Source organism: Elephantulus edwardii, unplaced genomic scaffold, assembly GCF_000299155.1.
Source record: "Elephantulus edwardii isolate Elephantulus edwardi_28Jun2011 unplaced genomic scaffold, EleEdw1.0 scaffold00178, whole genome shotgun sequence".
Lineage (NCBI taxonomy): Eukaryota > Metazoa > Chordata > Mammalia > Macroscelidea > Macroscelididae > Elephantulus > Elephantulus edwardii.
In genome coordinates this window covers 3597363-3612428 of record NW_006399928.1, presented here as the reverse complement: position 1 = coordinate 3612428, position 15066 = coordinate 3597363, and the positions used below count along the sequence as shown (strand labels likewise).

The window sequence follows — 15066 nt, the reverse complement described above, 5'->3', positions numbered from 1 at the left end:
CAGCTGGGAAAATAGCAGCCAAGACAGTCACGTACAAGGTCCTGACAGATTCCTTATGACTCATTTCTGGAGAGTATAGCATTGCCAGTGCAAGGCGATGTTTGTCAGGAGGCAAAGCTACGATTCTTTTGGACTCAGTGGCAATAGGAGGGTGCATAGGGCCTAACAGGGGACCTAAACCAGCCGCCATCTGTCTGATGAGAGTAGGAGGCTTGTAGACAGAAGGTTTTGCAGATGTTTTATCAATGTCTCCAAGTATTTTAAATTACCTAGTTGTCATATGTGTCATTTTAAACGTCTGTGTTTACAAGCCTGCTTCCCTCCTCTTCACTAAACTGCTACTCAGTTCTTCCAGTTGCTTATTTTCTCCATAATCCATATCCAGGATTCCACAAGTCCATTTGGCAAGACTGCACTCGGAGCACTGTGAATTCTCATTCGCAATGGGCCCCGAGGCCAGCACCCCAAGGCACCAGGGGTTTTTTCTTGTGGCTAACAATGTCATTTTTCCTCTCTACCATTTTCAGTAGAAATGGAAAACAAGTCATCAGCTCTGTCCTTACTTAGGAGTCAAATTTCTGAAGATGGTTATAGCACATTTGTCACCTAATAAGTGTATTACAATTTTTATATACTACCACATTGGCTTCCTGCCTTCTAAAGTAAAAGAAAAAAATCCTAGTCTTTGGTCATTGCTTTTGTTCCTTTCTAGTTGTTCCATACTCTTAAAATGTGTTGTTCAAGACTAGACCAATTTAATATTTTAACTTTGTTGTGACTTGTATAGATATAATGACCACCTACATTTCTGTCTCTGAGATTTAGTGGGAAGCTGCTATTTTACTTTTAGTATATGTTGATATATGATTTGAGCCTGTATAACTGTATGAACCTGAAGAAATGGGCTTCATCCCACAAACCTCAACACCAGAGATCCTTTGTAATGTATGTGTCCCTCTAATAGTGTCAAGGGTAGTGTAGTCCATAGGAAGTTGTACTGCTACCCTAAAGGTGATAAATGTCTGACGGTTCGAATCTACCAGCAGCTTCATGGGAGATGGATGGATAATGTCTTCTGGTACAATTTACAGTTCCCTTAAATTCCACTGGAGAGTCAGCTATGAGTCAGTTCTGACTCAGTGGCAATGAGATGAGGATAAATTGGTTCCAAATATGTATTACTGGGGAACCCTGATGGTACAATCCATAGTGAGTTTCACTATTAACCAAAATCTATGTTACCTCAAAATATTTTCTTCAATTTCCATTCAAAATACATATTACTGAATATGTAGGGTTTCAAAAACAAAACATTTAAAGCATAAAACAATTTGATCTTAAAGGGTTAAAAGGTCTAACCAATGCTAGGTAGAGCAGAAAATGCTGAGTAGGACAGGAAGGAAGGGTTAACATTTCTGGATTGCATTCCAAGTCTATTTCTAACACATATTGGGCTTTTCTGGGACCATTTTTCCAACTATAAACTGAGGAGTTCTACTAGATAACTCAGAAATTAGTTCTAAAATGGAGATTCTGATTTCTTTTCAGCTACTGCATATATACTTTTTAAAAAATTTACTCTAGTGAAATTCATTTAATTGTGTGTCCCATTGTCCTAGTAAAATCCATTATATATTTTGTTATTAAATGTTAGTAGCTATGCTTGTTGTAGAAAGGGGAAAAAGGGGGGGGGGAGGAGATAGAAGTACAGAAGGAAAAAGAGAAGAGGAAGAAGACAATCACTTCTATACAATGGATTCATTCAACTTGTGACCCAATGCTTTTTCCCTAGTCCTTTGATAATTTCTAAACTGTATTTGTGTCAAGTCAGTCATTTCCCAGATCTCTTGTACAATATATTAGTCCTGGGTTTTGATCTTTGTATATACTACCTGAGCTCTGGCAGCCTAACTTATACAAAGCCTATACTTACACAAAGTATAAGGAGTTGGGCTGTCAGCCTAAAGCTAGGTGCTTCAGATTCACCAGCTACTCCAAGGGAGAAAGATAAGCAATCTTCTCCCATGTGATTTTCAGCCTCTGACAACCTGATGGGGGGCCAGCTATGAGTCAATTTGAACTCAATGACATATAACAACAACATATACTATGTTATATTCATTACTTCTTATATCCTCCTTATTATGATGGTTCATCTTCCTTATTTTTTTCAGGATCACTTTGAAGAATTCTGTTCTTGGCTTCTGAAATTTCAGCAAACTCACTTAAAGATGAGTAGACTCCTAGTCCAATTCATCAAGTTACTGAGACTAATACGAAATAACATATTGCTAACCTTGTAGGACCGCATTAAATCCATCCCCTGCCCCAAGCTTGATAGGTAATCACTGATCACAGTCCTGGAGATAAATTGCTCCCAAGGCCCAAATAACTTTAAATTCTAATTAACAGAACAAGAAACAAGGGAAAGAAGGCAGCAGAAGTACCTCTGCCCTCTGCCACCCAAGGACATGTCCACATACCTGATGTTGCACTTGATTCTGATCCAATAAAAAATTTCAGCATGTTACAGATCAAACCTCTTCCTAGTACCCGGTTCTGTATAGGGGAAAGGTGGTGGTAATGGTGGTGGAAGCAGGAACAGAGGAAGTATTATTTTTGTTGCTTCATAAGGAGGCCCAAGTTACTTGGAGAAGCCCCCAGCTTCAGGAACTCAGAGCATAGGAGTGGGGCAGCAGGGGCAGCAACTTGATAAACAGAAACAAGACCTTTGAGAGGGGTGGGGCAGGAGATTGAACTTAGATTTATATTTGCTTTAAGAGAGGCAGTTTGGAGATCTTTTGGGGCAAGGCCTGTGAAAGGAAGGCAGGTTGGGAGTGCTAACTGGATTTTTATTTTTATATTAAGACACTGTTTAAAATTTTTACAAAGGACAAACTCCATGGGTTTCCATGTTAGTGTTTAAAGAACTTTTCTTTTTAAAAAAGCCACCACTACCACCACCAACAACAAAACATTGCCTTTTTGAAAGAGAAATGACAAGACACAAAGGAGACTCTATAAAGAAAATGGGGCAAATTTCTGATAGCATTACTTCAAAGGCAGAATCAGAGCCCAGGGGCCCAATAATGAATGACATGACCACCACAGAACCTTGTTCATCAAATCTAGGAACCCTGGTCTAACCAGGTTAATGCTATTGCCTTTTGGGGAAGCAGGCCAACTTGTAGTCTCTACAACCCTCCAAAAGGACCCAGAGATGTTTGGAGAGCTCTATCCTATGGCCCTTCAACACCATCTATCATAGTCTTATTGACCTTCTACCCTATGGTCTTGCTCAAATCAGTTTCTTTCAAAGCAATTTCTTCCTTGGGGTCCTGTTCCTTGGTTTAATTGTATGAACACCAGGAGTTTCAGAGTTAGAGAGACATGGTTTAGAGCTCTCTCTTCCAGAGCCTCTTTGTACTCACAGGTTGGAGAAACATTTGTTCTAAATTAAAAAAAAAAATCAACAAAAACAAGACCCAGAAAAAGACCAAGCTTGGGAGAGGAAGAGCTACTCTGCTCTTTAAAGCTCCCAAGTCTATAGTGAGTTGGTGGTGCAGGTCCAATAGAGTCCAGAGGCAAGCACCAAGGAGATGTCCAGCTGTTGCTTTCAGGCCCACCAGGGATGTCTATGGCCGGGGAGCTGGCTTTAGTTTTTTAATGAGTCCTCAGTTTGCCCAAGATTCTTTTGTCCCCATTTGAAGGATCTGCTCAGTGTTGATTTCAGTATTTGTGTCTTTGTTTATGCAGTTGCATGTCCATATCTGTCTTATTTGTGTAGGTTGGTCTGCTGTAGGGTGTGGTTGCGTGCTTATACATATTTGTCTCTGTGTGTATAGTCTGTGTGTTCATGTTTGTGAATCTGTGGCAGAGTGATCCAAAAGAAAGGCTACAACTCTGGCTAGAGCTATACTCGGGTGGTAGAATGTGAGTGAGGCAGCCCTGTACTGTTGAACCCTGTAGCAAAGGTATTATAGGGGTGCAATGTCTGCAGCCCCACCAGGGAGTTTGGAATCATAGTGATGGTGTTGGGGGTCATGAGTGGGATGTCATCAGGGGAGCGCCGCAGGGTCAGGGTGTAGTCAGGCAGTGCAGTGAGGCGCAGTGTGTCACGGGGAGGACCTGCCTCACACTCATGATGTGTGGGACCCAACTGTAATGCTGCCAACTCCTCTTCAGGAGTAGTTCCTAATTCGGGGGCCCCACTGCCCCTCTGAGGACTAGGCTGCTGCAAGGGCTCCTGACGTCGCTTGTCCTTACGGTAGTAGAGGGCAGCGAAGGCCAGAACATTAAGGAACAGGAGGGAAGCCCCCACAGCAATGGTAACACTTAATTCAGTGGAGTAGTCACGAGGGTTTTCCACCAGAAGTGGTCCTGCATCTTGGTCCCCATTCCAAGATCCCTGGGAATTTTCATTTCTGTAGGCAGGTGAGATGGCTGGCCGCTTGGTACTCCAGGTCTTGCCATTGGGTCTGCGGGTAATGTGGGAGGTGTGGGTGGTATCCAGTGGTGGTACTTTGGTGGTCGTGGACGTATAGTGGAACATGTCATGCAGGTTGTATAGATGGGGCACCAGGTGTTTCCAAAAGGCCACCTTAGTGGCCCGGTAATGGTCACGAACTCTTGGCTTCAGCCCAATGTGAAGGTAGAGCTGGTCTCGGGGGTTGTATTTTGACCAGGCCACTTCCTCAAAGCGGTTGGCCTTGGTGTGAATGAACTTGGTGTCCTGTGGGACCGGCTTGTTGGGATCCCTGAAATATCACACGGAAACCTGAGGTCACCATTCTACCTAAATGAGAAAAAAGCCCAGTATTCTCACACACCTCTTTCTCAGTCCAAAAGGACCCTCCCTCTCTCCACACCCCTTTCTTCCCTAGAGCTTAAACTTCTATTCCCTATGGCATCATCCTGTACTATGTTCATTCTCTATGAATGCTTTTTCTTCTCACATGCTATTAAGCATCTATCAATTTTTCAGCTGCCCAGTTTACTGAAGGGCCCTTTAGAGGCTCTTTCTGAATATACTTTATTCTCACTTCATGTGGTCTCTGATCCTTTAGTCTTGAGTCCCATAGTTCTGCCAGTAATTCTCACTCCTGCTTATTCTTAATATGAAATTTTGAGTCTCAATGTAATTTCTGAGGGAAAGAAAATGGCATGAAAGACTTTAGTATGGAGGGTATGAAGGGAGTGAAGAGGTTAACAAGCAAGATTTGGGGATGATCTTATAAAGGGAGAAAATGGAAGAGGTTTAGAGGGCATGCTGGGGTCCCAAAGAAGAACCCTCATATCTCCTTACCCAGTCTTGGCAAAGTTGGTCCAGTAGGTCATAACGACAGCACTGAGCATAATATCATTCTTGGAGAAGTTGCAGGGAAAGAGGTCAGTGGGACCTACCATAGGGACTCCAAAAACATAGGGTACTTCATCTCCATGAGCTGCATCTGACCAAGCAGGCTTCATGAGGCTCTGGCAGTGATGGTAGAAGGCGTAGAAGTAGGTAGGTGAGCCATAACGGGCATGCAGATCAGCTGTCACCACTGAGGGCTCCACCCACTGGTGGTCAGTGAAGAGTGCCACCAGTGTTTTACGGCGGGTCTCAGGGTTGTCACGATCTGCCCAGTCTGTATACATGAACTTGATAGTTTCTCTCAGGGTGTCCTTACCCTCAGGATAGCCATATAGATTGTCCACAAAATTGGAGACTGAATAGTCAAAGTCAGTGCCAGAGACACCATCCTCAGGGTCTACCACCCCTTCCACAAATTTGAGACCCTCACCCTGGTTGACACCTAGCATGATGTCATAGTTGAGGAACTCGCCCTGTTCCATGAGGATTTCAGGGTCATCAGGAATGACATCACCATCTATCACAGGGCCAAAGGCCACATGGTAGCGGGCTGGCTGTATGTCCTGCTCTACCAGCTCCTTGGCACTTTTTTGCCGAAGACAGTCCACCATATCCACTGTGTCTAGTACATTACAGCCCACCTTATCTGCCAGCAAGCTGGTGTACTTCACTGGTTGGTAGTTTACAGCCCAGCTGGATAGAGCAGAACCACTTTGGATAATGGCCCTCTGGAAAAGTCCTACAAAAAAGAGGCAGCATCAGGTCAGATATTTGCTGTGTCTCCCACAGTCTAGGCCTCCCATGCCAGTCCCTCAGTAACAAATAAAACATGTTCTCAATTCCTTCATTACTGAGGTTACCTTATGGTTTAAATAGACTAGATAGGAAGAATGACTTTTGGCTCAGTATGATGTGTTAGAACCAGAGAAAGGCTTTTATGCCCCTTCCATGATACCCCTGTCTGGTTCTGCTTCTGCTTCTTCTTGTCTTAGTGATATGGTTGGTAGCTTGAGGGTTAAGGAAATGTCAGGAAGAATTAACTCTTGGATCCCAATTATCAGCTTCCTTTTGCTCCCTCTTTTTTTATCTCTCCCTGTCTTTCCCTCTTGCTTCCGGCCCAGCTGGATACAGCTCTGTGCCAGGGCACCACCAGGGAGCTACTGCTTACACTACAAAGGAGTCTTTTTCATAAAAGATGAGAAATGCAGTCAGGAGTGACCCTTACATTCTGGGGTTTTGGTAAAGGATCCCCTAAGTAAAGGCCTTAGAGTCTGAAAGTCTCCAGGAAATCAGTGTGTCTACCTAATCTATTGCCTCTATAAGGAAAGATTCCTTTTACTGGAGCTATTCATGACTCAGAATAAAATTTTCCTCTAGCTGAGAGGGAGCTAGTTCTCTAAACTCAAAAAGAAAATTATTCTTCTCCTCTTAAGAAAAATGAACAATTCCTCTAGTGGTCCTAACATTCCCAAGAGACAGACACGTAATTCCATTCCTTTAAATTTTGATGAGAGGAAAGAAAGGGTGAGAAATATAAATACTACTTCAAAGATTCTCATTTTTCTCAAGATTATGCTCTAGGAGTGAATTACAGAAAGACTGAGAAAACAAATCTTTAAAGAAGCCAGACCTCCAGAGATACAGATCTCTTCTGAAACAGATTATAGCATCATTTCAGAAAAGGTTTTTCTCAGAGAAATAGTTCCCAATCAGGGGAGATATCATTCCTCTTTTCAGACACAGGCACCCTCCCAACCAATCACTTCACCCTCTTTGGTGAGTTGTTGTTGTTGTATACCATCAAGTTGGAATCAACCCATAGCTGACCCTCTAGCGGGCTTTGAGAAGCAGTTAATTGCATGGGAGGAGATTGCCCATCCTTCTATGGAGCAGCTGATGGTTTCAAACCATGTGCCTTCTGGATTGTAGTGAAGTTTCTTACCAGTAGGCCACCAGAGCTCGCTCTTTGGTGAGTAGAGGATTGCTATTCCTACCACTGTCACCTAGAGTAGAGGATTGCTATTCCTACCACTGTCACCTACCACTGTTTCAGAAATGCAGACCTCATCTTCTCTCACCAGGGCATTTCCTGGAGAGACAGAGATAGAATTTCTAGGTCAGAGAATGTGATTTTTTTTCTAAGAGGAATAGGACTTCTTTATAGAGAAACTGAAAGTCTTCCTATGACAACAGCGTTAACTCTAGAGTCAATTTCCTTGGAGGGGGAACCTCTAAAACTTTCCTTGCTCACAGATCCCCTTACTTCAGAAAAGGGCTTCTATCTCAAATCTTTTCTTTGTGAGAAGCTAAGTTTTCCTCTCTTGAGGTAGAATATTCCATAGAGTTTGAAAAGTGGAGATGACATTTCCTTTCAAGAAAAAAAAATGGTTAGTTTGGCCCCCTTAAAAGGGTTAATTGACAGAGGGGCCCATTGAAAGCACAGGGTCTAAAAATCAGAGTCTCCCTTATGTTGAATACATAGCCCTATATGAGTTCTAGAATCTGATAATTGATAACAATTCCTCAGAAGAAACTCACTTTACAGATTAGTGACTCAGACCCATCTCTTTCCTCAAGTGCTTTTTCTCTCTTCTAAAGACTTGTTCTTCAGAGATAAAGACAGAGAATAAATGTTTTCCATGCCTAGAAACTATTTCCACCCTGAACAATATCACTAATATCACATGCAAGCAAAATCCTGCTGAAGATTACCCAAAAGTGACTGAAACAGTATGTAGACAGAAAACTACCAGAAACACAAGCTAGGTTTAGAAGAGGCTGTGGCCCTAGAGACAGTCAAAAGCAGAAAGTACCAGAAGAATGTCTATCTGAATTTCACTGACTATGCAAAGTTATAGTCTTTGTGTGTGGATCACAACAAATTGTAGCTAACCTTGAGAAGAATGGGAATCCTATAACATCTGATTATGATCATGCAAAATGTATACTTGGACCAGGCAGTCATCAAAACAGAGAAAGGAAACATTACATGGTTCAAAATCAGAACAGGAGTGCATTAGGGATGTGTCCTGTCTCCATACCTTTTCAATCTGTATGCAGAGCAGATAATTCAAGAAACTTGACTTTATGAGGAAAAATGTGGCATCAGGATTGAAAGAAGAGTCATCAACAACCTGAGTTATGCAGATGACACAACCTTGTTGAAATTGAGGTGGGCCTAAAGCATTTGCTGCAGAGGGTCAAGGACTGTAGTCTATAATATGGATTGAAGCTCAACATCAAGAAAACAAAGATTCTCACCACTGGACCGATTGGCAGCATCATGATAGATGAAGAGATCGAGATTATTATCACTTTCAGCTTGCCCAGATCCACAATCAACACTAGCAGTCAGTAAATCAAAAGACAAATTGCATTAGGACAATGTGCTGTCAGGGACCTCTCTAGAGTGCTGAAGAGTCAGTCTAGAGACAATGGTGTGTCTGATCCAAGCCATGGTCTTTGCAATTACTTGCTATGTATCAGAGAGCTGGACAATGATCAAGGATGACAGAAGAATTGATGCCTTTGAACTGTGGTGCTTGAGAAGAGTATTGAACATAACATAGACCACCAACAAAACTAACAGATCCCTCCAGGAGAGGGTGAAACCAAGTGGCTCCTTGGAGATAAAGATTTTGAAGCTCTGTCTCACATACTTTGGACATGGAGCCAGGAGGGACCAGTGTTTGGAGATGGATGTCATGCTTGGAAGTGCTGAGGGACAACACAGGAGAGGAAGACCTTGGATGAGATGGATTGACACAATATCTAGGGTAAAGAGGGTAGGTATGTCAGAGATAGTGAGATTGGCTTATATATGTTTTGAAGTAATGTGCCTTTCCAAAACCAAAAAGATTCCTCCTGTCCAAGAAGAACTACTGTCCCTTCAAAGAGAGGCATTCTATTTCCATTCTCCTAAATAAGATTCCCATGTCAAAGGGAGAGTCTTTATAAAAGTGGAATTCTCTTTCCTCTCACACACAGTGGAAGAATTTTTCTTTTCCCAGAGAGCCATTTCCCTTCCATTTCTCCCTCACAGGGATACTGAGCTGGTAGAAGAGGCAAGATGATTCCTCTGGGTACTCCCAGAATATGGAGTTGGGCATTCTGGAGCCAGGAAAGCCTGAGGTTCAGAGCAGGCAGCCAGTACCTTTATGATTTATTTTTTACTCCATGAGCTACTCACCCTCAGAGTGATGTGACAATGTGAGGAGGCTGACACAGGATGCACCAATACCAGAGCCAAAAACAGTAATACGCCGGGGATCTCCACCAAAGAAGGCAATATTCTCGCTCACCCAGCGGAGGGCCTGGATTTGGTCAAGTAGCCCATAGTTGCCCTTGGCAGCCTGATCTCCAGTGCTCAGGAAACCTGGGTTCAACAAAGTGAATAAAAACAATGAAGGCAAAGGGATTGCAGACTTGAGGTATGATAGGAAGCAATTAAGTCAGGGGAAAGTAAAGACAGGATATATAAATGAAGCTTAGCTCTTTCTACCCAGCTAACATAAACCATTGTTCCTTTCTACAGAGACCAGCATAATCAATACAAGAATGGTTGGCTCCTGCCCCACATCCATTATCCAATTTGGGAGGGGAATTCTCCAAATCATGTGAAGGGAATGCAAACATCTAGAACTTAGCATCCTCTGCTGTTGGGACATTACCCTAGTACCTGGAAAGAGAGCATATAATCAGCATGGTCCTTAGAGATAGATAGTTCTGGGTTTGAATCTTGGCTCTATCACTTATTAGCCATGTAGCCAATGTAACTTGGGCAAGTTATTTAAAATCTCTAGGTCCTAGTCTTCTCTTCCGTAAAATGTAAACATACCTCCCAGGGTTGTAACAGGATAAAATGTACATGAGGCCATATAAGATGTTCAGCAATCAATGTAGATCCAGTTGTGAATCTTTCTCCTTTCTTCTCTTAAGAAAATTAAGGTTCCAAAAGGCAACAGTCATTGAGTTCTCCCTACACTTCTGTACAGATCAGTTCATCTCTTTTTACAGGGCCTCAGATTAGCTTTTTGTTCTCATTCTTAGGGCAGATCCTCATTCCCTTCCTTCTAAACTTAATGAATCAGAAATTTTGGCAGTGGGGCCCAACAATCTATTTGTAATAACTCCTCTATTTGATCCTGATGCCTGCTAAAGTTGGAAAACTACTGGGTTAACCCATCTCCTTAGTCTGATGGATGAATGCAGAAGTCAATGCAGTGTGTTGCCAGAGAAACAAGTCTTCCCACTCACCCACTGGTATTTTTCACTGAGGAGACATGTCACCATGGAGACTACCTTCTCTACCACCTGCTGGGATTTGCTGCTGTAAGAGACTTATTACCATGGAGACTACTTCCCACCCACCTACTGGCTATCCACAAAGATGTCCTATCTCTCTCCTCCACATTCCTCCTTCTATTTCCATTTTAGACTGATCCTGCTGTCTTATTTAATCTTCCTTTCCTTATGGTTCTTAGAAGGTTCTATCTTCCTTTGTCCTAGATTTTCTAAAGAGTTCTTCCTAGGTAGGTAATGGTAGTGTTCTTACATATTGGAAACCTATACCTGGATTAATATGCTTTCATTCCACAGTTAAAAGTTCATTCACAGCACCTGGATTAAACTCTGTGTAAGAGCATGTTTGAGGAGGCTCCCATAGCTCAAAGAAAGCACTTTGGCAGACTGGGAAGTTCACAGAACTGATTTCAAATAGACTTGAGTAGGTACAAGGTCTCATCACTATCTTGCCTGAATACTTCTGAATCTAACTTCTATGAAAGAGTTCATTTCATCCTCTTCAAGTGTGTTATTAATTTACCTTTGGTACAATCAAGTATGTAAAGTACTTTGTTATTCCTCTGAGGAGCTAATCACACATTCTTTATAGAACAAAGTTCCAGAGAAGGAAATGAATTTAAGAAGACCTTGTCCCTCTACACAAGGAACCCAGCTTTCCCTTTGCCTGACCCATTCACAAAGTTAAGCTGTTCCTGTGAGTCTTAAAAAAAATTATGCTGATGGTGAATAAAGCTGCTATGAATATTGGTGTACAAGTCTCAGTTCTCCTTTTCTCGGGGTATATTCCAAGGAGTGGAATAACTAGCTGAGTCATATGGAATTTCTATGTTGAGCTTTTTGAGGATGTGCCAAACTGCCTTCCAGAGTGGCTGTACCATTGTACAATCCCACCAACAATATATAAGAGTTCTTATCTCACCATATCCTTTCCAACATTTATTACTTGCTGTCCTGTTAAACTTTGCCATGCAGGAGCAATAACTTTGCAAATTGTTACCTACTTTGGGAGGGACTGGAGAGCATTATGCTGAGTGAACAAGCTCAGTCCCATAAGGACAAATACTGTATAAAACTATTAATGTAGAATGAGGATCCAAGGGGTGGGGGAAAGGTAGAAGCTGAGGGGTGAGGATGTATGGAGTGGGGGATTAATCATGGGGTCACACAATTTAATGGGTGGGGAGGTGAGGGAAATGGGAAGAAACTGGTGTGAAAAACAACATATTTGAATTTTGTAAATAAACTAGTATAATAAAAAAATTAAAAAATAAAAAATAAACAACTATGTTGAGATCTAACCTAGCTGTTCAAGCTTTGAAACCCTTGGGGGAAAAAAGCACTATTTATTTTTCTTAGCCTACTTGCCATCCCATTCTACTCTATCCTTGTTCCATTATTTTTTTTCTTTCTCTCACTCGAAGCAATAGCTAACTTGATTTAGGCCTTTGTCAAGGCATCATTCAGTTAAATGTGTCAAATATGTCTGTTCAAAGAAGCAGAAAAATCCTACATTTAGATGTAGTAAGATAGCTTTATTAGACTTCTACCAATTTACCAAGTAAAAAACCAAGGCCTGAAAAGTACAGCTGGAGGTTTTGTCTTATAACTATCTGTTATATGGAATCCCACCAATCTCATGATAAAATTCAATGAAGCATATAGGTGATACCATTTCTACTGTTAAGAGTCCTGCTTGAAGTACTATATCCAACAAGTTCAGGCAAATGATATAGTAAACACAATCAACAAAATGTACACAAAATTTGGCAGTCTGAGTTATCAGTCACTCTCTGTTAATCTTCCAGTAACAGTCATCCACAGAAACTACATGAGAATAGGTGAAATACTAAATTCTATAAACTGTCAGTGTAAGTCTGAGCAAGTTTCCTTGGGCCAAACTTTAAATTGCAGTACATGTTTACCAACAGAAGATAGTAGATATGGTCATTACTGTTGTTGTTAGGTGCCATAGAGTCAAATATGACTCATAGTGACTCCATGAACAACAGATCTGAACCCTGTCCTATCTTGTGCCATCCTCACACTTCCTGACACACTAGGGCCCACTGCAGTAGTCACTGTCACTCCATCTGGTTGAGGGTCTCCCTCTCCTTTGCTGACCTTCTGCCTTTCTGAGCATCATGTCTCTCTCCAAGGAACATCTCCTCCTAGCAACATGCCTGAAGTATGTGAGATGAAGCTTTATCATCTTTGCCTCCAAAGAGCACTCTGGCTACTTTTTCTCCAAGACATTTGTTTGTTCTTTTGGCAGTCCATGGGATGTTCAGTGCTCTTCTCCAACACCACAGCTCAAGGTATCAATTCTTCTGTCATCATTATTTATTATCCAATTCTCAGATGCATAGCAAGTGATTGGAAAGATCATGGTCTGAATCAGACACACCAACATCATTACTCCTTAATAATTTGGAGAGGTCCCTGACTGCAGACTTTCCCAGTTGCAATACATCTCTTGATTTCCTGACTGCTGGTACCAAGGATGTTGATTGTAGATCCAAGTAAGATGATGTTGTTGACAGTTTCAATTTTTTTTCTCCATCTATCATGATGTTGCCTATCGATCCAGTGGTAAGAATCCTTGTTGTGTTTTTTTTTAAAAAAATATTATTATTATTCTCTTCCCCACTGGCCTCTAAAATGTTTTATTCTGGTATAATGATTTCTTTAGTAGGTTTACAAATCATTTTTCTTTCTTCAGTGGTCATTTACATTTTAAAGTATCCTTGTTTTCTTAACATTGAGATGCAATAGATATCAAAGACTATATTTGTGTTAACCCTTTAAAGGGCTGACATTTACCTGGTTTTCAGTTTGTCTGAAGGACACTCAAGCAAGATTGTAGGGGCTCAGAATAAAACTTGGCAAAAAAAAAAAAAAAGAATAAAACTTGGCAAGCCCTTACACCTTACACCCCAGCTCCAAGGATGACCATATCCTATATCCTGCTTTCTTTTGGTGGGCCTAACCTTAGTGGTGGTGGTTGTTGTCATGTACAATTGAGTCAAAACTGACTCATAGTTGACCATCTAGTGGGTTTTCAGAGGCAGTTAATCACATGGGACTGCCCATCTTTCTTCCGTGGAACAGCTGGTGGATTTGAACCAGGTGACTTTGGGTTGGCAATGCAACTCCTTACCACTATGCCAGCATAGCTCCCTAACCCTAGTAGAGGCATCACAAATAATAGCTACCTTTCTACCTTGGATTAGCTTATTACATTCTCAACATGTGTGAATCACTCTAGATGTCTATAGAATCATCTTACAATGAACAAACTCATTCTTTGGGCTCAGTGCTCTAGAGAGGGTAAATGAATGCGTGTATTTAGAATCCAAACTGGCTACCTACTCTTGAATACTTTGGTAAAAAGAACAACAAAGCTTCCAGTTACACAGCAAAATCCCCAAGTGTCAGGGACAAAGCTATGTTCTACATCTGGTGCCAAGACACAAAAACATCTTGTACATACCCAGAATCCAATCAGCGGCTTATTGATTTTATTTGTGTTCCAGAACAGGAACTGAAGTCTACACAGGAACAAATGGGGTAACTTCTGACCAAATATCAGTTTATGACTCCTTACGAGGTCTGGGCTTACAGGGTTAGTAAAATAATATTTATGACCCAAACCTCTCAGATATGCTACTCTGGTTATCTAAATAAAAGCAAGTTGTAAAGTAGTAGATCTTAACATGAGTGTTATGAATTCATTTCAGGGAGGTCCATGAAATGATTTCTATATATTTCTCTGTGTATTTTTCTAGGGACAATTTATAACTTTCATTGGCATTTCAAAAAAGTTGACGACTCCCCCCTACCTCAAAAGGTAAAAAAAAAAAATCCCTCATAATAAAGAAGAATTAGAGTAGCTGAAGGGTTGTGCAATTAGTTAAGCAGGATATTATAGAGAGTGCTCACTAGTAATAGCTTTCTGTGCAGCCCACAGCTGCCAGTTGATACTTAAAATTCTGTTTCTCTCCTTCTCTGTGTTACTTTTGCTCTCCTTTTTTCTTCCCCCCTTTTTCTTCTTTCCTTACATTCTCATCTCTTTTACCCTCTCGCCTATCTTTCTTCCTTCATCCATAGGTGCTCCTAGTATAGGGAACTGAAACATATTATTTTCTGTACTTTTCAATAAACTTTATTAAGCTTTGTATTTAGAACTTTAAAAAACATTTGAGCAGAACATTTTCTATCATTATCACTAATGGCCTCAACTTCTACATATTTAGGAGAGCTCTGGTGTCCTACTAGTAAAGAATTACACTGCTAACCCAAATGCAGGGTTGTGTCATCCGCATAACACAGATTGTTGATAAATCGTCCCCCAATCTTGACCCCACATTTCTCCTCATAGAGCCCAGCCTCCCGGATAATCTGTTCTG

General features: G+C 41.3%; 1 protein-coding gene across 5 annotated transcripts in view; it reads right to left on the bottom strand.

Moving 5' to 3' along the window:
* Positions 1 to 2831: 2831 nt before the first annotated feature.
* NLGN3 (neuroligin 3) overlaps positions 2832 to 15066 on the bottom strand; it is a 29842-nt gene continuing 17607 nt past the window's right edge. For 3 of the 5 annotated variants that reach the window (XM_006895970.1, XM_006895971.1, XM_006895972.1), the window contains 3 exons: positions 9546 to 9731; positions 5306 to 6095; positions 2832 to 4757 (listed from right to left, as the gene is read on the bottom strand). In XM_006895970.1, coding sequence (XP_006896032.1) covers positions 3914 to 4757; positions 5306 to 6095; positions 9546 to 9731 — 1820 coding nt within the window. In that variant the 3' untranslated portion in view covers positions 2832 to 3913. The remainder of the gene's footprint in view (positions 4758 to 5305; positions 6096 to 9545; positions 9732 to 15066) is intronic. The other 2 variants (XM_006895973.1, XM_006895974.1) reach the window with 2 other exon arrangements.